Source organism: Pan troglodytes, chromosome 8, assembly GCF_028858775.2.
Source record: "Pan troglodytes isolate AG18354 chromosome 8, NHGRI_mPanTro3-v2.0_pri, whole genome shotgun sequence".
In the NCBI taxonomy this organism is placed as follows: domain Eukaryota; kingdom Metazoa; phylum Chordata; class Mammalia; order Primates; family Hominidae; genus Pan; species Pan troglodytes.
The window spans coordinates 58,921,677-58,949,561 of record NC_072406.2 but is presented as its reverse complement, the minus strand read 5'-3'; the positions used below and the strand labels follow the sequence as shown (position 1 = coordinate 58,949,561).

General features: G+C 41.8%; 1 protein-coding gene across 6 annotated transcripts; it reads left to right on the top strand.

Annotated features, from left to right (window-relative positions):
* The first annotated feature begins 1,024 nt into the window (after positions 1 to 1,024).
* On the top strand, positions 1,025 to 26,585 carry NCOA4 (nuclear receptor coactivator 4). 6 transcript variants are annotated; one of them, XM_009458329.5, is made up of 10 exons: positions 1,025 to 1,206; positions 15,041 to 15,195; positions 16,449 to 16,589; positions 16,773 to 16,861; positions 17,160 to 17,268; positions 18,074 to 18,163; positions 18,688 to 18,831; positions 20,479 to 21,462; positions 22,134 to 22,274; positions 25,075 to 26,585. In XM_009458329.5, exons 2-10 carry the CDS (start codon positions 15,055 to 15,057, stop codon positions 25,078 to 25,080), a joined length of 1,845 nt encoding a protein of 614 aa, XP_009456604.2. In that variant the 5' UTR covers positions 1,025 to 1,206; positions 15,041 to 15,054; the 3' UTR covers positions 25,081 to 26,585.
* Positions 26,586 to 27,885: the final 1,300 nt, after the last annotated feature.

The window sequence follows — 27,885 nt, the reverse complement described above, 5'->3', positions numbered from 1 at the left end:
CCTTTGCTGCGGAATGTGGGGAAGCAGTTGGCAGCTGAGTATGGAGGACCTCTGTCAAAACTGAGACAGAAAGAAGTGCTATTTAACATCTAGTCACAAGTAAATAATGTGGGTTATAATCTGGGCTGTAGGCTGGACGTGGTGGCTCATGCTTGTAATCCTAGATCAGGTGGGAGGATCGCTTGTGCCCAGGACTTTGAGACCAGTCTGGGCAACACAGCAAGACCCTGTCTCTACAAAAAAATTTAAAAACCGGGCATCATGGCGCATGTCTGTAATCCCAGCTACTCAGCAGGTTGAGGCAAGAGAATTGCTTGAACCCAGGAGGCAGAGGTTCCAGCAAGCCGAGATTGCACCACTGCACCTGAGCGACAGAGTCAGACCCTGTCTCAAAGAAAAAAGAAAAGAAAAGAAAAAAAGAATCTGGGTTCTGCCATTTATTTATTTACTCAAAAAAAATTTTTTTTTGAGACGGAGTCTTGCTCTGTCGCCCGGGCTGGAGTGCAGTGGAGCGATCTCGGCTCACTGCAACCTCTGCCTCCCAGGTTCAGGCAGTTCTGCCTCAGCCTCCCGAGTAGCTGAGGCTACACGCGCGAGCCACCACGCCTGGCTAATTTTTTTGTATTTTTAGTAGAGAAGGAGTTTCACCGTGTTAGCCAGGATGTTCTCCATCTTCCGACCTCGTGATTCGCCCGCCTCGGCCCCCAACGTGTTGGGATTACAGGCGTGAGCCACTGCTCCCGGCCTATTAACTCAATCCTTAGAAAAACAAATGTGGCAAAGGTGGAATCATACAACATATGGCCTTTTGTGTCTTACGATATTCATTTTTGCATCTGAATGTTCAAACTAAATAATATCTACCTTGTGAGGCCATCTGAATCACTTAGGATGGTCCTTGGCACCAAATTTGCCTTCAAAAAAGCATTTGCTTCATTTAATTTCGATTTATTCACGAAGGGCTAAAGGACACTGCAAGGGCGGGGAAGGAGTGTGCGCCTGCGCTCTGCGCCTCCTAGAGGGCAGTCAGGGGCTTCTAGCTGACCCGAGCGGAGATCTCGCGAGACTGTCAGACGTATGGCGAGAGGTGTGGGAGGAAGATTGTGTTGTCGCGAGAACCCTGCCTTTGGGCCGTAGGTTAGTGTGGGGCCGTGTCTCAGTCCACCCAAGGTCTCCTCGGATCGCCTGGAGAGGCACTCGGACCTGGTAAGAACGCTGTGGGCCGGGTGGAGGCTCGATGACCGCTGGCCCGCTGGGCCCGGGCTTGTCCGCCCCTTCCCGACCCGACCGACACCGGGACCGGCCTGCCTTCTCCTTCCCTTCCCTCCCCTCCACACGCCAGGCCCGGGCACCTCTTCCTGCCTGCCCGCCGGGCCCGGGCCTGTCTTCTCCCCTTCCCTCCACACGCCGGGCCCGGGCCTACGTTCTCGCCTTCCCGCCACACGCCGGGCCCGGGCCTGTCTTTTCCTCCCCGACCCTCCTCGTGCCCGGCCGTGGGCCTGTCCTTTCCTCCCCGACCCTCCTCACACCCGGCTCGGACACCTCCTGCTCCCCGCCGGCCTTCCCCTCTCTTTAGGTGTGACAGCTCCAAGTTTCCTGTTTCTCTCGCCTCTTGCTTGGATGTGGGGCGAGGCGAGGTCTGTTTTGCCGGACGGGCACAGAACATAATCCATTTCTAGCTTGTCAGGTGGAAATGCAAAGAAGATATTGGGTTTTTTTGGCCCTCTGTGTGCCAAACACATACTGTCACATTTAATTCTCCCAATAATCCCGAAAAGTAGCTTGATTATCTCTGTTTTACAGCTGAGAAGAGTAAGGCTTGCTCATTCATTGGTTCATTCCACCAACAATCATTTATTTGGTGCCTGTATGTTCAGGATGTTGAGGATAGCAATGAAAAAAATGGACACCTAATTCTCATGGAACTAAATTCTTGTTGTGGGGAAAACAATAATCATAATCTTACGTGGCACGGGATTTAACATGGAATGATGCCATCAAGAATGGCAGAAGTAGAATGACAGAAGTCAGAGTGCTGAATTTATCTGACCCCAAAGGCAGAGCTTTTTTACTTTTAACTGTGCCTTTTTGTGTCACTTTCTAATCAGGGTCGGGTTCACCATAGTAACTGCCTTTTGGATGGACTTAGCTTGCTTTCCACCACGCACTTGGTAATTTGGAACTAAGTTTATAGAGACTCTTGAGTTACTTACTGGAATGAGGATGGCACAGGAAGTCATAGTTGGCCCAGTTCTATACCGCGATCCTAGTGTGACATTTCCAAACTTTAAAATACTTGAGACCGTTTGAGAAAGACTTACCCTAAGGATGCAGTGGCTTAGGCAATTTACTTGGTTTTCTCATTTGAAGATTTGCTAGCTTGCAGATTTGTTCAGATAAGTAAATGAGATTATATATGTAAAGTCCAGCACAATAACATTCCTTTCATTTTCTCCTTTCCTGCCTTCCAGGGAGCCTTTGTCCTTGGGTCTCTGAGGAAAATCCTACTCTTTGAAAGTTTTGTGGTAGTTTTTATCTAAATAAATCTCTACAATTACATTATTACCTTTGTGCAAACAGGCATTTCGGAAATGGAAAAACATGTTGAGCTATGGAAGGGGAGGAAGATGTCCTTCTCAAAGGGAGAGAAGATATTTTAGAACTACATAGTACCCCTCACCCCCCCCCCCCCTTTTTTTTTTATTAAATCAGTATAGCTGTGCCAGAATCTCAGGCTCCGGTGTAGGGGTTTCATAAAACTCCATAGGATATCCTGACACATATCCCTCCCCCGGTTGAGAGTCCCTAAGTTAGTGTTTTATAATACTTTCCCTCACATAGCGTTAGCATTCAGAGCCAGTCATTGCTGCTGCTGATGGACTTTGAACTCAGTCTCTTATTTCAAAGAATTAGTATTTTCTGCTTGGTTGGTGAATCTATGACACGAGTTCTCCTCTAGGTGGCAAGCTCACCATTGTGTTCTCAGGGACTATCACAGTAGTGTCAGTTTAGGTACTCAATAAATAGTTGTTGGATGAATACATAATACCTTAATACTTAATGATTCCTTCAACATACCAGGTGTGGTTAGGGACTTTGGACTCAGATCTGGGATTAAATCTTGGCTCTTCTACTTGGAAGTTTGTGACTGTAGGTAATATATTTAACCTTGTCAAGTCTGCTTTTTTTTTTTTAAATTAATGGTGATGATAATAGCCACTTTAATGGTTTATGAGGGCTAATTGAGATAGTGAGTTTTTTAAAAAAAGGCTCGGCACATAGTAGACTAGATGTAAATACTTACTGAATTCATTTACTCAGTAATTAATTATTGAGCACCTACTATACAACAGTGAACAAAAAGACAAAGTCCCTGCCATGTGGAACTTACCTTCTAGTATGTTTTCTGAAGGGAGATCAGAAAATAAATGGTTGCTACGTGCCAGACTGTGGTTAGTACTATGGAGAGTAATAAAGCATATTAAGGGGGATTGGAGGCAAGACTTTTAAAAATAAAAGATGGTGAGGAATGGCCTCAATGAGAAGATGACCTCTGAGCAGACACCTGAAGGAAGTGAAGGCCTGGGCTTGAGGATACTTGGAGGAAAGCACAAGGGCCCTGAGGCACAAGCATCCTTGTTAAGCTAAAGGAGCAGCAGGAGGAGAAGAGTAAGGGTAGAGGGGAAGAGTAGGTAGCAGTCATGAGGTTTCTGCAAGAGTCCTGGAGAGAGATGATGGTAATGAAATTGATGAACTTTATGTCTTTCTTTGTTATATCCTGTTCTTTGACTAAAAGTAATAAAAATAGGTAATACTTCTATAGCTCTTAATGTGCATCAGGCACTATTTTAAGTGCTTTACATATATTAGTCATCAGATCTTTCCAAGAAAGTATACCTAGCCTCAGAAAATGAAGATTTGTCACTCTTTAGGATATACAGTGGAATGTGCTGCTGGTTCAGAGAGCACTTTCTCAAGCAGTACTGAAATCAGCAGTGAATTCACTGCCTCTGTTCACATACTGGTTAGGTTGCAAAGGCAAGCCTAAAGTGTCAATAACAGACCACCCAACCAGTATGTATGCATTGGGTTAAGTTCAGTTTCATGGAAGAACTGTAGAAGGCCATGGCATTTTTTATTACTTTTCTTGCTATTTTTTAGTCCTTTTAAAATTTTCATCCAAGGTTTTCATCTTGACTTTGTTTTCATATAGTTATGTCTGGACACATTGCTTCAACATAGAACACACATGAACAATGTGGAGGTCTAGGCTGGAATGGGGGCCCAGTTGACCACTGTTGCTCTAGCTGGTAGGCATTAATACTATCTCCATGCATGTCAGTTAGAGGAGCTGCCATATTGTCCTTCTTAGCTTATCTTCTTTGATTGTTAAATGATAACATTGCAATGCTTAACTTCTGATATGAATGACTCTACACTCTTAATCATTCTTTTTTTTTTTTTGAGACGGAGTCTCGCTCTGTCGCGGAGGCTGGAGTGCAGTGGGCGATCTCCGCTCATTGCAAGCTCCGCCTTCCGGGTTCACGCCATTCTTCTGCCTCAGCCTCCCGAGTAGCTGGGACTACAGGCACCCGCCACAACGCCCAGCTAATTTTTTGTATTTTTTAGTAGAGATGGGGTTTCACCGTGTTAGCCAGCATGGTCTTGATCTCCTGACCTGACCTCGTGATCCGCCCGCCTCGGCCTTCCAAAGTTTTGGGATTACAGGCGTGAGCCACCGCGCCCGGACACTCTTAGTCATTCTTATCCTAAGTTGTCATCCCTAATTTTGCTTGGCTTGATTAATCAAGATGTTCCTCTTTGGGGTTAGCAGTGTGTTTGGGGGCACCTTTGGGGCTTAATATTCCTCTTATGCAGCATTACCTAAGTGCTCTACAAATATGGCAGTTTGGTTCAGTGAAGTAGTGAGTAGCTCACAAAATAGGTTAAAAGGTTTTGTTGTCAGTTTGGTCATGGGTGAGAAGTTAAGTCTTTTAATACTGAGACAATTTCAGCTTTCAAAAGAAGATAATCTCAGGTGTGTTTTGAGCTTTATTTTGGCATTATTGTTAGTCCTCTAGGCTTTAAAGGAGGGAAAATGTTAATATTTTATCACTTGTTGGCTTCTATGGGGAGAACCACAAAGTGTTTGCCATATAAAATCAGGATAAAATGGCATTATTACTGTGATAGTAGGTAAGTTAACATATTTTCCTATCCTTGACTCTATTATGGCAAGAAGTTTCAGGTTGAATATAGTCCCCCCAATATTCAACTTGAAATTCAGTTAGAATTTCTGTGGTACTGCCAACTCTGAAGAAAAAATCCAGAGTTGGCTGTAAAATACAGTAAATGTGTCCCCTTTAACCCACAATCTTGCTGCTATTTGTGTGAATCCATGAAGCTGAGCTTTGTGGTTCTGGCAGCAGGAAAGACACTATCTCAGCACTTATTCTGGGATCATACTTTCAGTGGCAACACCCTTGCCAGCTTTGTCTTGTTTGAAAAAAGCCAAAAGTAATAGTTGTGCTAGAAACATTTTCTTTCTCTGAAAAAACCTTCCTGCATTAATACAGGCCTTAGTGGGACATCAAGTTGATTATCTATGTTTAAAGCAGAACTATACCATACTTACTGTGGCTAGTCTGAACCTAAACATTAATTTATCATATATTCATCCATTTGTCCAAAATGTCTTAGGCCTCTGTTGAATTTAGGGTGAAGCATTGTACAATTGCCAGGGACATTCTTCTCTTTATGTCGATTCAGTGGCACACATAGAATGTGAACGGTTGGTAATGACAAGGTACTGATACCAGGTTGTCTGCTTAGTATTAGGATGTACAAAGCTATTAATTCATAAATAAGACATGGTTTCTTCTCTCATGGAGCCCTCAGGCTAAGGAGGCAGGCATGTAACAATAGGGTAACATATGTTACAAGCGTCCTGCCGGAAACCCATACAGATTACAGTGGTAATGCAGGAGGGAGCAGCCAACTCTATTGGCCAAAAGTATTGAGGAGTGAGGTGCTCAGTCAGGAAAGGCTTTGTAGTTAGTGATGGCGACTTGAAAAGCAGATAGGTAGGGAGAAGAGGAGAGACTGGCATTGCTGACAGAACTGGCATAGCCAAGCTGCACAAGATAAACCAAACTATCCTATGCATAGAAAAGCTGTCCAGTAGATTAGAGTGTGGGAGCTGTTCTGGGAGACAGCAGGAGAGTCAGAGTGAGGCCAGGAAATAGACAGCTGTGATGGTTAATTTTAGGTGTCAACTTGACTGGATTAAGGACATCTAGAAACCTGGTAAAATGTTATTTTGGGGTGTGTCTGTTTCCAGAGGATATTAGGGTGTGAATCCAAGTGGATTAGGTGGGGAAAATCCACCCTCAGTGTGTGTGGACACCATCCAATCTGCTGGGGCCCAGAGAGAACAAAAACATTGAAAAGGCAGATCTATTTGCTGGAGCTAGGATACATTCTTCCTCTCCTGTCTTTGGACAACAGAACTCCAGTCTCCCCAGGCTTTGGGCTTCGTGACTTGTATCATTGGCCCCCTGGGTTCTCAGGCCTTTGGCTTCAGACTGAGAGTTACACCATCTGCTTTCCTGGTTCTGAGGCCTTTGCACTTGGACTGAGCCATGGTACTGGCATCCCAGGGTCTCCAGCTTGCAGACAGCCTGTCATGGGATGACTCAGCCTGCTAATCACATGAGCCAGTTCCCCTAATAAATCCCCTCTCATATCTATATCTGTATATATCTTTATGTCTATATCTATGTCTGTCTATATAATGTTCCATCTCTCTGGAGAACCCTAACTCAAGAGCCTTATTGCCTTTAAAAGAAATTTGGACTTTATCCTGTAGGCAAATGGGGAGCCATAGGAGAGCTACGCTGCTTTAGATGAGATGATCTACTTGGGATGGTTGGTTGTTGTTTTGAGACAGCATAGAAATTCTTGAAGCAGAAGAGAGGTAAAATACCTTATGCATTTTTCCCCTTTAGAACCTAAACATTTTATAAAGACACAAGGGCAAATACTGAAGCATAAGGGAGTAAAAAGCTACACGTAAAGTGGTCTGAGTGCAGAATTTTAGATTTTTGTGATTTTCTTTATCCTTAGTCTTTTTATGTTTATGTAATATTTAATAAATCACATCATTATAGTAACAGCTACAGCTGGCTTGAGGAGAAACACGAATATAACTGTGAAACTCAGTGAACGTATACATAGGGGAGTAGCTGAAGACTTTACTGTGCTGGGGCGTTGGTCAGGATCTTTTAGAGAGGGAACAGAGACCGTTGGTTAAGTAGGTGATGGCCAACAAAGTTTCTTTGTATTTACATTGTGATCAGCCATTTTTCAGAGGCACATAAAATAGATGAAAGTTCCTGACATGAGTTATATTTTAATAGACTTAAGAATTCCTTCTTTGTTGCCATTGATGTAAATTAGTACAAAGGACCATAAAATTGTAACTTTAGTCATTCAGAAGTATGTCTGGTTTTTTTGTGTCTTTACGAAATGTATTATCCAAGGAGGGCTTTTGGAATTAGGGAGAAATTTTCTTATTTTTGATAATGAATGCCTGGATTGGGGTCCCAGAAATTGTATGCATCACAGACAAAGCAGGCACTTCCACTCTGTTCATCTGAAATCTAAGGGATACTTAATTTAGGGTAATGGCTCCTTAGTGTTCCCTTTTGGTGTTTCTCATGTGATTTTGCTTTACTCTTACTATTAACAAAAACAGCTTTATATGCATAGACAACAGCAAGTATTTTACATTCAAAAAATCGACTGAAAGGTAATAGAATTACAACATTGTCTAGATTTCATCTTTTGGCCTGATTGCATATGCAGGCTATGAGGATTATCTTGGAGAAAAGGGAAAGCTAGAAGTACCATAAGCATGATAGTCACAGGTAGGTAGGGCTATATTGCCAGGCACTATCCTAAACATTTTAATTCATGTAATTCATTATAGTTCATATATAATTCTCATTGAGTTGGGCCCATTATCGGGTGGAGCGAGTGGGGAGAGGAGAGGCTGGAGAGGAGCCCCAGGTGCCATCCGAGGTCCTTCTAGCTGGCCTTACCCTGGGAGGCCGGGCGGGGGCAGCAGGCGTCTAGCGGGGAGGCCCAGCAGCGAGGGAGCTGCAGGGGGGCCGCGAGCGCCAGCGGGGACTGGCTGGGAGCAGGGCAACAATGGGCGGAGTTTTCCGCTCCTCCCCGCCCTTGGCTTGAGCGCTCCAGCTCGCTAGTGGCCCGGGCGAGCTGGAGCTGCCGTGTGACGCGTGGGCGGGGCGAGGCCCGGGCTCAGGGACCTTTCGCACTCGGGTCAGGGGTAAAGCAGCCTGTCGCTTGCCGGGCAGCTGGTGCGTCGGTGACCTGGCCTGTGAGGTACGTCTGGCAGCCCAGGGGCCGTAGCGGGAGCCCTTGAGGCCGGTAGCCTTGCAGGGCTGGCGCCGGGCAGGAGCCGGGTCGCAGCGGCTGACTGCACACCTGCGTGCGAATCGGCGACCGGGGCGAGGGCAAGGGCTCCTGAGGCCGCTTGGAAAGGGCTTTTGGGAAGTCTAGAAAGCCGCATGAGTCACTGTTGCTTTCGTATTAGAAATGCCTTGCTTTCGAATTAGAAATGCCTTGCGGTCGGTTTTCAGTTACTACTTTAGAAAATTGATGTGCTGGGATTTATTGCCCTCAGTTGCTTGTATAAAGGTGGACAAATCTGAGCCTAGTAAACTCTGAAGTGTTAAATCTTAAAATGTTCAATAGTGAATTTATTATCTTATTTTAAATCTGTTGCGATATTAACGTTTGTTTGTGTGGTTTTGAAAAGATTACAGAGAACCAGATTCTGGATTTCAGAAACTGCTTGTCTTGATAAGGAATTTAAAATGGGCTGGGGCTAGGGTAAGATGTATATAATCCTTGAGTTAATGAGTTGCATAAAAAACAACCTTTAGGCCGGGCGCGGTGGCTCACGCCTGTAATCCCAGCACTTTGGGAGGCCGAGGCGGGCGGATCACGAGGTCAGGAGATCGAGACCATCCTGGCTAACACGGTGAAACCCCGTCTCTACTAAAAATACAAAAAAATTAGCCGGGCGTGGCGGCGGGCGCCTGTAGTCCCAGCTACTCGGGAGGCTGAGACAGGAGAATGGCGTGAAGCCGGGAGGCGGAGCTTGCAGTGAGATCGCGCCACTGCACTCCAGCCTGGGCGGCAGAGCTAGACTCCGTCTCAAAACAAAAAAAAAAAAAACCAAAACCAACCTTTAAAAAAAAGACGGAAGAAAGAACGGGTGAAGTGAAAAAAGTCTCAAGGTAAAATTGCAAAATATTTTTTAACATAATTTTTTTAAACTAAAAGCTTTACAGACGGTCTAATGCAGGTTGTCTCATCAAAGATAACCAAATTGTTCAGTTAGTATTTCGAATGTAGTACTCATAGAACACATAGGTATCCTGTGGATAGATGCTGCGCTTGGCCTTTTAGCAATGACTAGGATGCCAGGCAAATAAGTAAAAAGTAGAGGTTTTTGGAGGGGCAGGGGCAGGTGGCAAGGGGGGCAGAGAATGTGAGAGTTGGAAGGTGAGGTTACAGATGATCTAGTCTGAGCTTTCATTCTTACAGACGAATGAAGCCTGGAGTGGCTGTGATACAGACGTTGAATCAAAACTATTTGCATTGGTATTTGGCAGTGTTTTGGTTTTTCTGAGCCTATCATGACATACAAGGGTACTGTTTATTTATTTATTTATTTATTTTGAGATGGTATTTCGCTCCTGTTGCCCGGGCTGGAGTGCAATGGCTGCGACCTTGGCCCAACGCAACCTCTGCCTCCCAGGTTCAAGCGATTCTCCTGCCTCAGCCTCCCGATTAGCTGGAATTACAGGCATGCGCCACCACGCCCGGCTAATTTTGTATTTTTAGTAGAGACAGGGTTTCTCCATGTTGGTCAGGCTGGTCTCGAACTCCTGACCTCAGGTGATCCGCCCACCTTGGCCTCCCAAAGTGCTGGGATTACAGGCGTGAGTCACCGCGCCCGGCCAGTACTGTTTATTTTTGTTAGTGTTATCCAAGGCAGAAGATTCTGAACAATTGTGGTTATAATTTACTGAGGACTATGAAAATTGACTGAAAATCTTAACGGAAGTTATTTCAATAGTAATCCATTGGAATGTTAATTTTAATCACTAGTGTTGGCAAGTAAAAATACTTTACAGGTGATAATACACTAAAGGAAGAACAAGCTCATCTGGGAGAGAGAACCCAGGACTAGACCTTGGGAACTGTAGTTCTAAACCCAAATCTTACCCCTTCTGGCTGTGGCCCTTCAGATGGGTCACTTAAACTATCTGGGCTTTTGTGGCTTCATATGTAGAATGAGAGTGTTATATTAAAGAGATGACCAATATTTTTTCCAGCTTTATTTTTTATTTTTTTAAAGAGGCTTGTGAGGAGCTATTTTTCAGCTTTAAATTGTAGTTTGTGTGGGTCACAAGAGTTAAAGCTCTTTGGAAGTTTTATGGTTAAGCCATATAGTAATGACTTAGCTTCATTACATAAACCACTTCATTTGTGGTTAGTTGCTCAATCCTGGTGCCATGATCTTCAGACTTCACAAATAGATTTGTGCAAAGCATTGTGTAAGCATGGCATATATAGTTTAAAGAATTCCTCGTTGAGGAAACTCCAGGTTTTGTTATTCGTTTGAAGGGTATGTGTGTTTCCTCCTCCTCTACTTCCTCCACCCCCAAATTTAGGACAGGGATACTAGAGGCAGGGAAGTTTTAGAAAGCACTTAAACTTTTAATGTTGTCTCAAAACATAAACATTTAAGGCAGTCCTCTTTTGAAGATGGTAAGGCAATATTTTGGATTACAATGGTGAAGATAAAAAGACATTTTTAGTAATCTTTTATTGATTTGAATATTAGGATCAGAGCTGATTTGGTCCAATCTTTCTACAGGTAAGAAAACAGTAAAAAATATCCATACTTGGTATATATTAGAGGATTTAGACTATTGAGTTTTTGGAGTAAATAAAAGATTGCCTTTTGCTGTGCTGTATAGTGAAAGACTAGATGGAAATCTAATATTTATTAAATAAGCACGACCTCCTTACCCCTAAGTCTGTGAGTCTATATTCCTCACATATGAATTAGGAAGTTAGGTTCCACAAGGGCAAATGGTGCAAGGTCATAGCCCTGATAAATGGCTAAAGGATTCTGTCAGGTCCTGTTCACAGCCTGTCAGCTAAACCTGATAACAATAACCACTGCAATGTGGAGGGCTTACGGTGTGCAGGCGCTAGGCTAAGTGCCGGTAGACATATAATATCTCACTTTAACCTTACTGCAGCCCCTCTGTAGCTACCATCCTTGTCTCCCTTTTTCCTGAGGAAGTTGAGGCCCAGAGAGATTATGTTACTAGCTCAGGGGTCTCAAGCTTGGAGACACAGCCAGAACTCAGGTTTGTCAGACTCCAGAGTGACCTCTTAACGGTCATGCTTGCTACTCTGGCTCTTGAACCCGAAACAAATGGTGAATAACTGTTGAAAATGGCCATGTGAACTAGTTACCTCATACAAGTCTCTTTGGATGTAACATTTCGTACAGCTGGCTTAGGCTCATTGTGATTTGAATTCGCCCATGGTTGGGGCTCTTCATTTCCGCTCTGAAGGCTTCCTCTTCATCACAGTGCAAGAGGGCAAGCCTTTGCATAGCTCCTTTCTTGGTATCTGGGCTCTGAAAGCTGACAGTGCTCTAACTGCGCCACAGGGAGGAGGAGGGACAGAGAGAGCCAAAGGCAGCAAAGGGGCAAGCATCCTGGGACTTACCATAAAGAAATGAAACAGATTTTCTTCGTGGCTGACAGATGAGTTCTCAAGATGACTTTTGAAGGATAACACTCCTTTTAATTTGAAAAAATGTGATAACTGTGTGTGGAAAAATCAGTTTTGTAACTTTTAAATCTCATCCTACATTCTGTCTATAGCTGATAAGGGCAAAGTCCAATGTGTGAACTCTTGCTGTATTCTACTCTTATTGTGTAATATTAATACTTGTGATTGAATTGAGAGGACTTGCTTTAGGAATCTAGTAATACAGTCAGCACTGTATGTATTTGAGTTTGTCTCCCGTATGTTCCGGAATTCTGGAGTTTTGACATTGTGAAGCAACAATTTAATTTTATTGATTCAATTTTACACTGTGCCAGGCATTGTGGCATTCCACACAAATGGTGAGAAGCTAAAAGTGGGAAATTTGGCACAGGTGAAGAAGGCTGGGTAACACATTTGAAAGACTGCTAAACAGGTCTTGCATGACTGGCCTAAGTGCAAAGTGAAGCAGCCCATCACGCTCCAGCTCTCCAAATCGGAGCCGGCATTTCACCCATGTGATACAGGTATTTTTCATAGTACCTGCAGTGAGTTCCAAGTGCACACTAATGCTTCTGCCTAACACAGGCAGCTTATGGCATGCAAAAGGAGGCTGCAAAGTAACCACTGTTGGTGTGTCCAGGGTTAGAAAAATTTCCACAGGGATTTCTGTGAAATCCAATTAAGGCAGCCCTTTCTTTTTAATAGATGATTATGGAGAAAAGAGACTGACGAAACAAAATAAGCAAGGGGAAGTTAAAAAATTTCCCGAATTGTTCAGTTTCTTGTGGAAACTCTAGTTCCTGAATCCGAGTCTTTTGCTGAGATAGTGTACAGAAAGTTTGTTTTGCTGCTCTTCCCACTTCCCTCAGAATACACTATTTCTGAGGGAAGAACTCACCACTTTTGTCTCTATCCAGCTTTCAGCTAGGCACCTGGCCCTAAACTTAGTCTTAAAGATGCAGTCAAGGCCTGGCAAAGTTCCTTTGTCTGAAATGGGCAGTCAGCCACTTGGAGGACTCTACACTGGGTAGGCCACTTTTCACCCCAAAGCTGGCTTCTCCAAGAAAGTCATTGCTTTCAGGACTGTTAGGAAGTTATTTGATATATTGCCTAACATGCCTCCTATTAATGTTTTTTACCCCCTTGTGTCTGTTCCAAACAAATTTAATTCTTCTAGTTGACAGGTCTCCACATACTTGAGAATGGTAATCATGTCCTCCTGGAGACGTCTCTTATCTAGGCTAAACAGCCTTCCTTCCTGGAGAAGTTTTTCATGGTTTTGAGGCCTCTCTCCCTTTTCTAAGTGTCCTCTTCTAAAGCGTGTTACTCAGAAATAAGTTTTGAATTTAGTCTAATAAACATGGAACAGGCTAATCCTGTGACAAACACTATACTTTTGGTAAATGTAGTCAAATAGTATGTAAGTTATTTTTTCCCACAGACCCAGCACACTGCGAATTCATAGAGAATTTACTTTCGGTTAAAGATTTCCACCCTTTAAAAAGGAATTATTCTCTTCCTTGCCCTCCCTAATTAAAGTGAAAAAACTTACATTTTGTTTTGTAAGACTGAACAGCTATGTAGAGATTGTTTTGGGATCTGTTTCTGTCACAGCCCCATGTTACCTCCAGCTTTAATGTTTGTCTTGTGTGTTTTCATACAGGTAATTAGGAAAAACAGGGATCTGCCTCTCAAAACTTTACAAACTGGCCTTAGTCTGTCATCCTTTGAGTATTTTGTAAAAAATAATCTTATTATTCAGTTTAATTGTGCTTCTCTTTAGCTGATATTCACTTTGTCCACAGTGATAACATATAGTCTTGCCACAAGTCTTCTGTCATCCCTTTGTGTCTACAGCATTACCTTGACTTGCCAGTTTAGTAAAACAATCCAAAAGGAAATAACTGGTATCACAAGGCTTAGTGAACCTATTCTGAGCTCTAGTAATCACTGCTCTCATTTTCTCAGTGTTTAAAAATCATGTCATTGTTCTTCCAGTAGCTTTTGTTAAGTTTTACTTTATGGCTTTAATGACACTCATGTGTTACAGTCTCATTTTATCATTATATGCTGTTCTTCCCATTTGTGTTTCCTTTCGCTCCTAAACCCAAGCTTCTTAGAGAACTCTGTATTTACCCACACCAATTTCTGTGTCTCCTTTATATGAGAATCATGAAATCATTTTGTCACATATAATCTGTTATATATAATGCACATTCTTTTATATATTATATATTACATATATTCTCTCTATATAAAACATGTATCTCTATATCTGTTATATTCTTTTTTGTTGTTGTTTTGAGACAGAGTTTCACCCTCTTTCCCAGGGTGGAGTGCAGGTGCAATCACGGCTCACTGCAGCTGCGACCTCCTGGGCTCAGGTGATCTTCCCACCTCAGCCTGCCAAGTAGCTGGGACTACAGGTGCACACCACCACATGTGGCTAATTTTTATATTTTGTAGAGACGGGGTCTGGCTATTTTGCCCAGGCTGGTCCCAAACTCCTGGGATCAAGTGATCCACCCACCTTGGCCTCCCAAAGTACTAGAATTACAGGTGTGAGCCACCGTGCCCGGCCCTATGTTATATTTTTGAGAACTTCCTAGCTGTGAAGTCATTCTTAAGTTCTTCCTAAATAAAAAAAAAAAAGTTCTACCTAAAAGGGGGAAATTAAAAATTCCGTCTTCTAAACAGTGTTCTAAACTTGATTGTTTGCAGCTTATTTTGAAATTAATCAAAGATCCTTCTGTACCTTTTAGTCTTCATCTCTAAATCTACAAAGAGGAACACATGCCTCATATGACTATATGTGTGTTATAAATAGAAAATGATATTCTAATGTTCTTTTAACTTTTCAGGACACTGTATGCTCTTTGATTCAGGACAATTAGTGTATTTTTCCAGAAATAGCTATTCACATGTAAAGTGTCACCAAAGTAGATTATAGAGTTTTATGGCAGGAACAGTGGTAGAGGGAAGGGAGGAGACAATATTTATTAAGAGTATCTTATGTGCTAGGTTTGGTGTTGGAAAGTAATCTAAGTAGTTAGTAATGGGAGTTGGCTGGAATGATCATTTGAGGGATGATCGAAAGGTGGTTTTTGGTTGTAATTATGGTGCTATTTATATATATTTTTTTCTTTTAAAGGAGCAGTGAGGAGAATGAATACCTTCCAAGACCAGAGTGGCAGCTCCAGTAATAGAGAACCCCTTTTGAGGTGTAGTGATGCACGGAGGGACTTGGAGCTTGCTATTGGTGGAGTTCTCCGGGCTGAACAGCAAATTAAAGATAACTTGCGAGAGGTGTGACATGTGCTTTTCTCTTCTGTTGTCTGGACTCTTGACACAGGGCTGATTAGAGCATGGCCAAGGACTTGGTCTCTCCGTGCCAGCAAAAAATTTCACCCCATGCCTTGCGTGGTCTACTTGGTCCCCGTCAGTTGCCTGATATACTGGTGCCTTTCATCCCAAGGGGAAATAAGGCAGATGCTAGAAGAGTCTGGAAAACCCTGTGCCATTCTAGAAAATCCTATTCAGCATGCATTTTTGATTACTCCTCTGTGTGATTCCTCAGGCACTGTAACCAGTAAAAATATGAAATGAGTGAGCAGTATCCTCTCAGCTGCATCCTCTTGATTGCATGAAGGATGCACTTGAGCATCCTCCCCATCATCTTTTAGCTGGTTAATGGCATTGTTCTGTAAATGACTATCTGTTAGGGCAAGCCAGAGTGAAATCTGTTGTTGGTTCCAGTAGTGTTTTGTTGTTGTGTGTGTTAGACCAAGTATTACATGACTTTGAAACACAACTTTATTAAACAGAAAAAAATGTGTTTTAAAATACAGTTTCTTATGTATATTGTCACGGATAATTTATGGCCTGTTTTGACTTTTTCCCTTGGGATTTTTATATTTAGCCCTGTTTGAATCACTGTTTATGCTTCCAGAAATATTAGTTTATAATTTTACTTAAATTGTCTACCCTAATGGTCTTTTAGCTGTTGACATGTGGTGGCACATCTCTTTACTAAATTGGCCTGCTGTAAATGGACCGCTCATTCTGTGGGGTGAGAAAAGAGATAAGGGGCTAGCTATTAAGTTAATACTCTGTCTTTATTCTGCTGATAAACTTGTAAAACCGTAGGTTTTTAAATTATGTGGAAAACTGAGGGGATCAGTATTTCCTGGTACATTCTTGTATTTTCTCTTGATTAGAACACCCAAATTAAACCTAATCCTCTTAGAAGGCTGGGTATTGAAGGAGGATTTTAGAGTTTAGGTATGCCTTTATGGCTAGGATTCTTAAATTGGGGTCCATAGGGCTTTAGTGGGTCCTTTCGTGGGCTTTGGAACACTAAACCCTGAAATTATAGGCAAAATCTTGAAAATAAACATTTTTTCTGGGGAGATACTTCATAGATGTCATTGGATAATTAAAAGGATTTGTGGTCCCCCCAACCCCACCCCCCCAAAAAAAGTTTTAGAAACTCACTATTCTTTGGGAAACATCATTCTTTGGGATTAACACTAGGAAGCTAACATGTATGTGTTTCCTAGGTCAAAGCTCAGATTCACAGTTGCATAAGCCGTCACCTGGAATGTCTTAGAAGCCGTGAGGTGTGGCTGTATGAACAGGTGGACCTTATTTATCAGCTTAAAGAGGAGACACTTCAACAGCAGGCTCAGCAGCTCTACTCGGTAAGGTGACTGCATGGCTAGAATTGGTTTGAGCATGGCTTCTGGTTGCCAGAGAGTATCTTCCTTGTAATGCAGTGTTAATATAGATCAGATAGAAGTTTAATCTCAAGTGCTGTTTGGTAACTTGAGTATATCTGGTGCTTTTGGTGTCATTGTGGCTAGTTGGTTTCATTTTTCTTTTAGTTATTGGGCCAGTTCAATTGTCTTACTCATCAACTGGAGTGTACCCAAAACAAAGATCTAGCCAATCAAGTCTCTGTGTGCCTGGAGAGGTAATGACCCTTTTTGCGTATTTTAACTTTTGACTCTTTAACTTTGGTTTAAAAGAAAGTCGATTTTGTAACTCATTGCTTGTGTTATATTTAACTTCTATGTTGCTAGGATAAGATCATTCTGCTTCATGTATTTAATATTATACTTGCTGATACATGAATAAGCCATCTATCTTTGGTTGAGTTTCTTAGAGAAGTGTAATCATTTAAAATTACTCACAATTTGGCTTTTGTTTTAGATGAAGTTGATGAAACAGATATTCCTTAAAAATAGCCAATTTTGTTTTTTTTTCCCCAGACTGGGCAGTTTGACCCTTAAGCCTGAAGATTCAACTGTCCTGCTCTTTGAAGCTGACACAATTACTCTGCGCCAGACCATCACCACATTTGGGTCTCTCAAAACCATCGTGAGTAATCTCATATGCTTCACTGGGCACTTCTCATATCTGTGGCCTCACAGCTAGTCTTAAAAAAAATTGCTATGAATAGTGACTTTCTTGAGAATTTGATTAGCTTCAAAAATTTCATGTTCTCAGCTGGGCGTGGTGGCTTACGCCTGTAATCCTAGCACTTTGGGAGGCCGAGGAGGGCGGATCACTTGAGGTCAGAAGTTCGAGACCAGCCTGGCCAACATGGTGAAAACCCATCTCTATTAAAAATACAAAAAAATTAGCTGGGCGCCTATAATCCCAGCTACTTGGAAGGCTGAGGCAGGAGGATCGCTTCAACCTGGGAGGCAGAGGTTGCAGTGACCTGAGATCGTGCCACTGCATTCCAACCTGGGCGACAAACAGTGAGACTCCGCCTAAAAAAAAAAAAAATTCATATTCTGATTAAGTTGCCTAGGTTGGTAGTTCTTGGAATGTAGTACAGACTCAGTGATACTCTTTGGAATGCCTCATGTATCTCTCTAAATACTTTTGAAATATTTTTTGTAAAATTTATGGCTTGAATAGTTTTTAATAAAGAACGAAACGTTTGGGTCTTGTTAAAACTGGTAATACAACCAATTCTGGTAAAGATTTTTTATATAATAGTTATGTGGTAGAGTATTCTCAAATTTGATAACTACTTTGTAAGTCATGGAATTTAGTGTGAACAGTATTTCTAATGAAATGGTAATGCTTTAACATTTTTGAAATTTGGAATTATAATTTCACTTTTTTGGCAGCATAGCATAAATAACATGATTAAATTATCTCTATTTTGTAGCAAATTCCTGAGCACTTGATGGCTCATGCTAGTTCAGCAAATATTGGACCCTTCCTGGAGAAGAGAGGCTGTATCTCCATGCCAGAGCAGGTAAAATATCATTTTGTTTTTGGTAATTGAGTCATTACTTGGCTTATACTTCCTTTGGCTTTTATATAGCATTAAAAAAAATGCTAGTATTTGTAAAAAGGCACCAGTGGCAATGAGTTAGTTTATGAAATTGAATGCTTCCCTTGAGACCTAATGCCAAATAGAAATTTAGATGTCTTGTCGGGGCTGATTAACAGAAAAAGTAATTATCAATCAGTTCACAGGAAATTATCATTAGCTGTCTTACTGATACTGGTTCTCTGTGAGCAATCCTCTTTATAATTTGTAGAGATGATTTATTTCTAAAGGAATGGCAATGTGAATAAAGGTTTCTATATGTTTTAGTTGAGAAGAGCCCTAGAGATCAGCTGTGTGTCTCTTGTTTTATAATTGTGAAAATTGAGGCTCTTGGAAGGCACATGATTTGCCCAGGGTCAGTGGCAAGCCAAGATTAGAGAGTGGCTCTTCTCTTTTTCTGGTGAACTTTCTACTGCATTTGACATTCCTTGTTTTGTGATTAACAGAAGTCAGCATCCGGTATTGTAGCTGTCCCTTTCAGCGAATGGCTCCTTGGAAGCAAACCTGCCAGTGGTCATCAAGCTCCTTACATACCCAGCACCAACCCCCAGGACTGGCTTACCCAAAAGCAGACCTTGGAGAACAGTCAGGTCTGTTGCTGCTTTTATTGTTTCTACAGTAGACACAGCAGTAGGTGGAGTTAGTTACTAATCAGTAGTACTATGTGTCATTGTTAACTTTTTGGTTGCAGTCTGGAAACATTTATTAATAGTCTCTTCATCATAGAAAGTTTAGAAAATAAGGAACTCTTTATCATAGAAAATTTTAAAAATAAAGAATTTTATATTAAAAAAGCCCACAAACCCATAATCTCAACACAAAGAGAAAAACACTGTAACAATAAAAGTGAAGTATTTATATACTTCAGTTTTCTATACATACATATTTTAAAAGAACCATTCTGTAAGTCCTGTTTCGGTAAGTAGATTTTTTTTTTTTCACCAGGATAACATTAACATATTTCTCTGTCATTTAATTTCTTCTGTAAAGTATTTAATAGTATATAATTGATTGGCTGTAATTTAAATTCAAGTTTTTCTGGATATAAAAAAGGATTCCCTAAACATCCAGGAGCCAATTATTTGTATGCATTCTTGATTAGTTCCTTAGGAGTACATTTCTAGAAATTGCATTCCTAGATTATAATTCTGCTTACCCTTTAAGACTTTGGATACATATTGCCAATTTGGCTTCCCAGGAAGTTGCCAACAGTTTATAGTCTCACCAGCAGAATATTCAGGGTACCTGCTTCCCTGAAACCTAAGAGTAATAGTCATTTAGGTTTTTTGCTCTGAATTTGACACAAAATAGCAATTTTGCTTTTGTTTTTTCTTCCATTAGTAAGGAGGTTGAGTATTTTCTTTTTTCATTTTTTTTTTTTTTTTTTTTTTCCGAGACCGAGTCTTGCTCTGTCTCCCAGGCTGGAGTGTAGTAGCGGGATCTCGGCTCACTGCAAGCTCCGTCCTGCGGGTTCATGCCATTCTCCTGCCTCAGCCTCCTGAGTAGCTGGGATTACAGGCGCTTGCCACCACACCCTGCTAATTTTTTGCATATTTTTTAGTAGATACGGGGTTTCACCGTGTTAGCCAGGATGGTCTCTATCTGACCTTGTGATCTGCCTGCCTCGGCCTCCCAAAGTGCTGGGATTACAGGCGTGAACCACCGCGCCCGGCCAAGTATTTTCATGTTTATTAGGCTTCTTTGATGACTTGCCTGATCATATCCTTTGCTTATTTTTTGTGCTTTATTTGTAAAGGCATATTACACCCTTTTCTATCAGATAAGAGTATCTAAATAGAGAAATCCCTTGCCTTTTGGCTTTGTGTACTTAAATTTCAAAACACTGGGCAAGACAGTAAATATGCAGACAGGGCCGGGCGCGGTGGCTCACGCCTGTAATCCCAGTACTTTGGGAGGCTGAGGTGGGCGGATCACGAGGTCAGGAGATCGAGACCATCCTGGCTAACACGGTGAAACCCCGTCTCTACTAAAAACACACACACAAAAAAATTAGCCGGGCGTGGTGGTGGGCGCCTATAGTCCCAGCTACTCGGGAGGCTGAGGCAGGAGAATGGCGTGAACCTGGGAGGCAGAGCTTGCAGTGAGCTGAGATTGTGCCACCGCACTCCAGCCTGGGTGACAGAGCGAGACTGTCTCAAAAAAAAAAAAGTGCAGACAGAATCTCCAAAGCAGTCATAATTGTTCTGGCAAACTAATACTGTGTACTTTTTGTGTAGACTTCTTCCAGAGCCTGCAATTTCTTCAATAATGTTGGGGGAAACCTAAAGGGCTTAGAAAACTGGCTCCTCAAGAGTGAAAAATCAAGTTATCAAAAGTGTAACAGCCATTCCACTACTAGTTCTTTCTCCATTGAAATGGAAAAGGTTGGAGATCAAGAGCTTCCTGATCAAGATGAGATGGACCTATCAGATTGGCTAGTGACTCCCCAGGAATCCCGTAAGCTGCGGAAGCCTGAGAATGGCAGTCGTGAAACCAGTGAGAAGTTTAAGCTCTTGTTCCAGTCCTATAATGTGAATGATTGGCTTGTCAAGACTGACTCCTGTACCAACTGTCAGGGAAACCAGCCCAAAGGTGTGGAGATTGAAAACCTGGGCAATCTGAAGTGCCTGAATGACCACTTGGAGGCCAAGAAACCATTGTCCACCCCCAGCATGGTTACAGAGGATTGGCTTGTCCAGAACCATCAGGACTCATGTAAGGTAGAGGAGGTGTGCAGAGCCAATGAGCCCTGCACAAGCTTTGCAGAGTGTGTGTGTGATGAGAATTGTGAGAAGGAGGCTCTGTATAAGTGGCTTCTGAAGAAAGAAGGAAAGGATAAAAATGGGATGCCTGTGGAACCCAAACCTGAGCCTGAGAAGCATAAAGATTCCCTGAATATGTGGCTCTGTCCTAGAAAAGAAGTAACAGAACAAACTAAAGCACCAAAGGCAATGACTCCTTCTAGAATTGCTGATTCCTTCCAAGTCATAAAGAACAGCCCCTTGTCGGAGTGGCTTATCAGGCCCCCATACAAAGAAGGAAGTCCCAAGGAAGTGCCTGGTACTGAAGACAGAGCTGGCAAACAGAAGTTTAAAAGCCCCATGAACACTTCCTGGTGTTCCTTTAACAAAGCTGACTGGGTCCTGCCAGGAAAGAAGATGGGCAACCTCAGCCAGTTATCTTCTGGAGAAGACAAGTGGCTGCTTCGAAAGAAGGCCCAGGTGAGCATAAACATCAAAATAGCACTGGTTTGAGTTTTATTTATTTATTCATTTATTTTGAGATGGGGTCTCTGTCACTCAGGCTGGAGTGCAGTGGTGCGATCTCAGCTCATTGCAACCTCCCCTTCTGAGGCTCCAGGCGTCCCCCTGCCCGCACTATAGCCTCCTGAGTAGCTGGGACCATAGGTGTGCACCACCATGCCTGGCTAATTTTTTGTATTTTTGGTAGAGATGGGGTTTTGGCCTGGGCTGGTCTCTGAACTCCTGAGCTTAAGCGATCTGCCCGTCTTGGTCTCCTAAACTGCTGGGATTACAGGCGTGATCCACCACGCCCGGCCTAGAGTTTTATATTTCATAATCCCAAACCTTGCAAACCGGCCAGCCAGATCCTTAAATATGTTAAATACTAAATTTGGAATGGAGGATTTATGATTTTTTTGTGCATTTTCCAGGCCTAAGCCCCATCCTTCAGGAAAGAAAAGAATCTAGCCTGTTTTATTGCTATTTATGGAAAATATTTGGGGTAGAAATAACAATTGTCACCTTTGTTTTTGGTTGTTACAGAGAATGGCCAACATTTAAATTATTCTCTGTAGACCCTATTTGGAAGATAAGTTGGTCTCATGCCTCCTAGTTTTCATGAAGCAACCTACTCTTTTCTTTTATTGCAGGAAGTATTACTTAATTCACCTCTACAGGAGGAACATAACTTCCCCCCAGACCATTATGGCCTCCCTGCAGTTTGTGATCTCTTTGCCTGTATGCAGCTTAAAGTTGATAAAGAGAAGTGGTTATATCGAACTCCTCTACAGGTGGGTACATGCCACCAGCATGAAAATTAGATTATAGCTATTTATAAAATAAATGTTTTGTCTTACATATGAAGTCATACTTGGCTCACTGAACCATATCCCTTTTAATAGTATGTATATTAGGCAAGTGAGGGTGGGACGGGGGAGCTCATAAAAAGTTGATGTATTTTAATTGAATTTGCTTTATGAACTAACTAGGCATACTTCAAAATGAACTTTCAAGATGTAACCGTTGGGAATTTTCAGATCCCATGTGGATTCTAGTAGTTTATATACCTACCTCGAAGGTGGGTTTGGTTCCAGGCCACTGCAGTAAAGCAAATATCCCAATAAAGTGAGCTACACAAATACTTTGGTTTCCCATTGCATATCAAAGTTGTATATAATACACTATAGTTAAGTCTGCAATAACATTATGTCTTAAGAAACCAATGTACATACCTCAATTAAAAAGTATTTTATTACTACAAAATGCTGATGGTCATCTGAGCCATTAACACATAATCTTTTTGCTGTTGGAGGTTCTTGCCTTGATGTTGATTACTGCTGACTGATTAGGATGGTAGCTGCTTGAAGGTTGGGATGGCGCTGTCAGTTTCTTTAAATAAGATAATGAAGTTTGCTGCATCGATTGACTTTTCCTTTCACGAAATATTTCTAACATGTGATGCTGTGTGATAGCATTTTATCCACAGTAGAACTTTCAAAATTGGAGTCAAACCATGTTGCTGCTTTATCCACTAAGTTTAATATTCTAAATCCTTTGTTGTCACTTCAACAATACACAGCATCTTCTCCAGTACATTCTATCTCAAGAAATCACTTTCTTTGCTCATCCGTAAGAAGCAACTGCTCATCCGTTTAAGTTTGATCATGAGATTGCAGCAATTCAGTCACATATTCAGGCTCTACTTCTAATTCTACTTCTCTTGCTGTTTCCACCACATCTGCAGTTACTTCCTCCACTGAAGTCCTGAGTTCCTCCAAGCCATCCATGAGGGTGGGAATCTGTTTCTTCCAAACTCCTGTTAATGTTGATATTTTGACTTCCTCTCATGAATCATGAATGATCTTAGTGGCACCCAGAATGGTGAATCCTTTCCAGGTTTTCAGTTTACTTTGCCCAGATCTATCAGAGGAACCTAGGTAGCTAGGGCCTTAAAAAATGTATTTCTTAAATAATACTTGAAAGTTGAAATTACTCTTTGATCCATAGGCTGCAGAATGGATGTTTTATTAGCAAACATGAAAACATTAATCTCCTTCTGCATCTCCATCAGAGCTTTTGGGTGACCAAGTGCACTGTCAATGGGTGTAGTATTTTGAAAGGAATGTTTTTTTTCTGAGCAGTAGCTCTCAACAGAGGGCTTAAAATATTCAGTAAACCATGCTGTGAACAGGTGCGCTGTCATCCAAGCTTTGTTGTTCCATTTCTAGAGCACAGGCAGAGTAGATTTAGCATAATTCTCAAGGGCTCTAGGATTGAAGCACTGGCTTCAACTTAGCCACCAGTGGCCAGGTGCAGTGGCTCAGGCCTGCAATTCCAGCACTTTGGGAGGCAGAGGTAGGAAGATTGCTTGAGCCAAGGAGTTCAAGACCAGCCTGGGCAACATAGAGAGACCCTGTCTGTACAAAAATTAACAAATTAACTGGGTATGGTGGAGCGTGCTATAGTCCCAGCTACTCAGGAGGCTGAGGTGGGAGAATCTTGTGTCTGGAAGGTCAAGGCTGCAGTGTGCTATAATAGCTCTGCTGCAGTCTTGCCTGGTTGACAGAGGGAGACCCTGTCTCAAAAAAAAAAAAAAAAAAAAAAAAAAAGTCACTGGCTGTGTTAGTCCCTAACAAGAGAGTCCATCTGTCCTTTGAAGCCAGGCATTCACTTATCTCTCTAGCTATCAGTTCTAGATGACTGCTTCTTCCAATAGGAAGTTGTTTTGTCTGCACTGAAAATGTTGAGTGTAGCCAACTTCATTTACGATCTTGGCTAGATATTCTGGATAACTTGCTACTTCACCTTGCATTTTTGCTATGGAGATGGCTTCTTTCCTTAAACCTCATGAACCAACCACTGCTAGCTTCAAACATGACTTCTGGTTCCTGACCTCTCTCAGCCTTCATAAAATTGAAGAGAATTAGGGCCTTACTCTGGGGTTACGCTTTGGCCTAAGGGAATGTCGTGGCTAGTTTGATCTCCTATCGAGACCACTAAAACTTTCTCCATATCAGAAATAAGGCTGTTTGCTTTTTAAATCATTCATCTGTTCACTGGAGCAGCACTTCTAGTTTTTTTCAAGAACTTTTCAGCCAGAGAATGAGAAGCTGAAAAACAACAAAAAACTTTGCTTTTGTGCTCACAGCTTGGCTGGTCCAAAAGGCCTGCCCAGCTTTCAGCCTCCCGTGGCCTTCAACATGACTTTCTTGCTAAGTTTAATCATTTCTGGCTTTTGATTTAAAGAAGAGTGAGAGATGGGGACTCTTCCTTTTAGTTGAACACTTAGATGCAATTGTAGGGTTAATAATTGGCCTAATTTCAATCTTGTTTTGTCTCAGGGAACAGGGAGGCCTGAGGAGAGAGAAGAGAAATGGGGAAAGGCTGTTTGGTGGGCATTCAGGACATTTATTGATGAAAAGTTTACCATCTTTAATGGGCACAGTTCATGACACAAATGCTTAATTTGTAAAAAATACAATGTAACAAGGGTATACCTGTATTGGGAAATGAGTCAGAGCTTTAAGGCAGGGAGAATTTGCTTTTATTCTTCAGTGAAGTAACTTATCATCTGTGGGTGTTTCTTTACAGATGTGAAGAAATGGACAAGAGTTGAGCAGCCTTTCTGCTGATTATCACACATCATGAGCTGAGTGACTGCAGCTTGCCAAATCTTTTGTGTTTCTGGGTCTGACCAGTTAGCTTAGTTCTTCTCCTGCCTAATTTTGAACTAGTAAAGCAAAGTGAGTCATCAGATTATGAGTTACTGTTTAAAAGAAAAATGCTGTTTATTCATGCTGAGGTGATTCAGTTCCCTCCTTCTTACAAAAGTATTTTAATTCACCCCACACTAGAAATGCAGCATCTTTGTGGACGTCTTTTTCACAAGCCTCCAAGGCTCCTTAGATTGGGTCGTTACTAAAAGTACATTAAAACACTCTTGTTTATCGAAGTATATTGATGTATTCTAAAGCTAGTAAACTTCCCTAACGTTTAATTGCCCTACAGATGCTTCTCTTGCTGTGGGTTTTCTTTTGTTAGTGGTCTGAAATAATGATTTTCCTGTTCTATTAATACATAGTGTATTTTGCACAAAAAAATTAACCTGGTCAATAGTGATTACCAAAATATATATTAATAATTTTGGCAATTTTTGACATTAATTATGAAACATTTTAGCCCACGTTAGTTCTACATTATTCTTCACTTAAACTCAGCTACTGCAAATTTTGTCTTTCTGTAAATGTTATTAAAATATCCAGTGAGCTCTTTAGAAGGACTCAGTATTATTTCAAGACCATTTTTGAGGTAATTCTAGCCTTTTAAAATATTCTACAGACCTACGGGGCTTAAAAGAACCCCAGTACCGACTAAGCAAATAGGCAAAAGACATGTTGGAAATGTAGTATAGTACTTGAAACAGTCACTATTATAGGGATAATTGGTGCATCCTGTGTAAATGGAAGCTGAGCTTGACACCTGGTGCTTTTAAGTAGGGATAAAGTCATCCTCTCACTGCAAGCACAGCATACCTGTACCTCCAAAAGTGACGTTTTAGTGAACAGGCCGTTTTCAACACTTGTGCCTTGGGGTGTTCGTTGAAGCTTTGTGAAAACTACTGATGTTTTCTCAGTCTCCTTAAAGTTACGTCCATGCTTTAAAATGTCTGTGTAGGAGAGAAGTGGGGTTTATAATGTTTTCTCTAAGATATCTTTGCTGCTTTCCAGACTTTGAAACTATTAAGCTTCTTAACTGCCTCTTACTGGAAATACTTCTGGGGAAACTTCATGGTCCCAAAATGTCATTGCCATACAGCTTCACTAGAGTTCTTTGAACCACAGCTGAAAAGAGCTTTGTATTATTTTTTAATTCCCTCCCCAGATATCATTTAGGAGTATTATATAAAGGTGGTGGGCAAAAACAATGTGAGGAGCCTTTCCAGTTATCTTGAGTTGCAGCTCTGTAGTTTCTTGAGGCCAAACACACTGTATTTTACAAGTCAAAATATAATTTACATTAATCACTATGTTAATGAGTATGTAAAACATTCTTTTGCATTGATGAATTTTGTATCTGCTTCCATTAAAAGCATAACAGCCATAGTTGTTGCGTGTTATTTGTAAAACTATTTGTCACAAGTGTGGTGTGGTACCACATAACGTGGTAACTTTTGGTTAGTAATCCAGCTGAGAAACAGCTTGAACATAAAAATAACATCGGTGTATTTTATGAAAAATTAGCAAACAATAGGTATATTAACCTCCATTTTCAGTCTTTTATAAAAACTATTCACATCTATTAAAAAAAAACCTATGGGACTTCAGCCAAGATTCAGTGCCTTTCTACTGGATTCCTCTTACTAGATGCATCCGAAAAGGCCCTAGTCTACTTTCTCCAATCATATAGCCACAAGGTATTTAATACAGTAATATTTATGTGTATAACCTGTAGTGCAATTATACATGATTAACTTCATATGGTGGATGAGAAAACAAACTCAGAAATTTAACAATTTGGTCTCATGTCCTTTAGTTTTCCCAAGGCTTCCTTGAAAAACATCTAGCTCTTGGCCAGGCACGGTCGCTCACGCCTGTAATCCCAGCACTCTGGGAGGCCAAGGCAGGTGGATCACCTGAGGTCAGGAGTTCGAGACCACCCTGACCAACATAGTAAACCCCGCCTCTACTAAAAATACAAAAATTAGCTGGGCATGATGGCAAGTGCCTGGAATCCCAGCTACTTGGGAGACTGAGGCAGAATTACTTGAACCCGGGAGGTGTTCAAGTAATCTCAGCAGTGCGCTGAGATTGCACCACCGCACTCCAGCCTGGGCAACAGAGACCCTGTCTCAAAAAAGAAAAAAAAACCTGGCTCTTAATTATTCCTAGTAAGGCGTGAGTTAATATGTATGGAATGAAGCAGGATTGTTGGAAAGATTGTTGTAGCATGCTAGTCTAACGGCTGACCTGAAATACCTTGAGGTGGTTTAGTACCAGCTCTATTGGTGAATGCCACCAGTAGCTCATTTCTTTTTTTGAAATGGAGTCTCACTCTGTCACCTGGGCTGGAGTGCAGTGGCATGATCTGGGCTCACTGCAACCTCCGCCTCCTGGGTTCAAGTGATTCTCCAGCCTCAACCTCCTGAGTAGCTGGGGTTACAGGTGCACACCCACCACACCCGGCTGATTTTTGTATTTTTAGTAGAGACAAGGTTTCACCATATTGGCCAGGCTGATTTTCAAACTCCTGACCTCAGGTGATCCACCTGCCTTGGCCTCCCAAAGTACAGGGATTACAGGCGTGAGCCACCACACCCGGCCACCAAGTAGCTCATTTTAACACAAACACGAAGATGTTGTTTTGCCCACTGGGACAGAAAATGCCAAGGGTACCTTTCACTTT

Bases quoted from the DNA above. Each gene is read 5' to 3' on its own strand.
- NCOA4 (XM_009458329.5), top strand. From the start codon at position 15,055: ATGAATACCTTCCAAGACCAGAGTGGCAGCTCCAGTAATAGAGAACCC. The intron at 16,590-16,772 runs GTAAGGTGACTG...TTTTTCTTTTAG, and splicing joins AGGCTCAGCAGCTCTACTCG to TTATTGGGCCAGTTCAATTG. The intron at 18,164-18,687 runs GTAAAATATCAT...TGTGATTAACAG, and splicing joins GTATCTCCATGCCAGAGCAG to AAGTCAGCATCCGGTATTGT.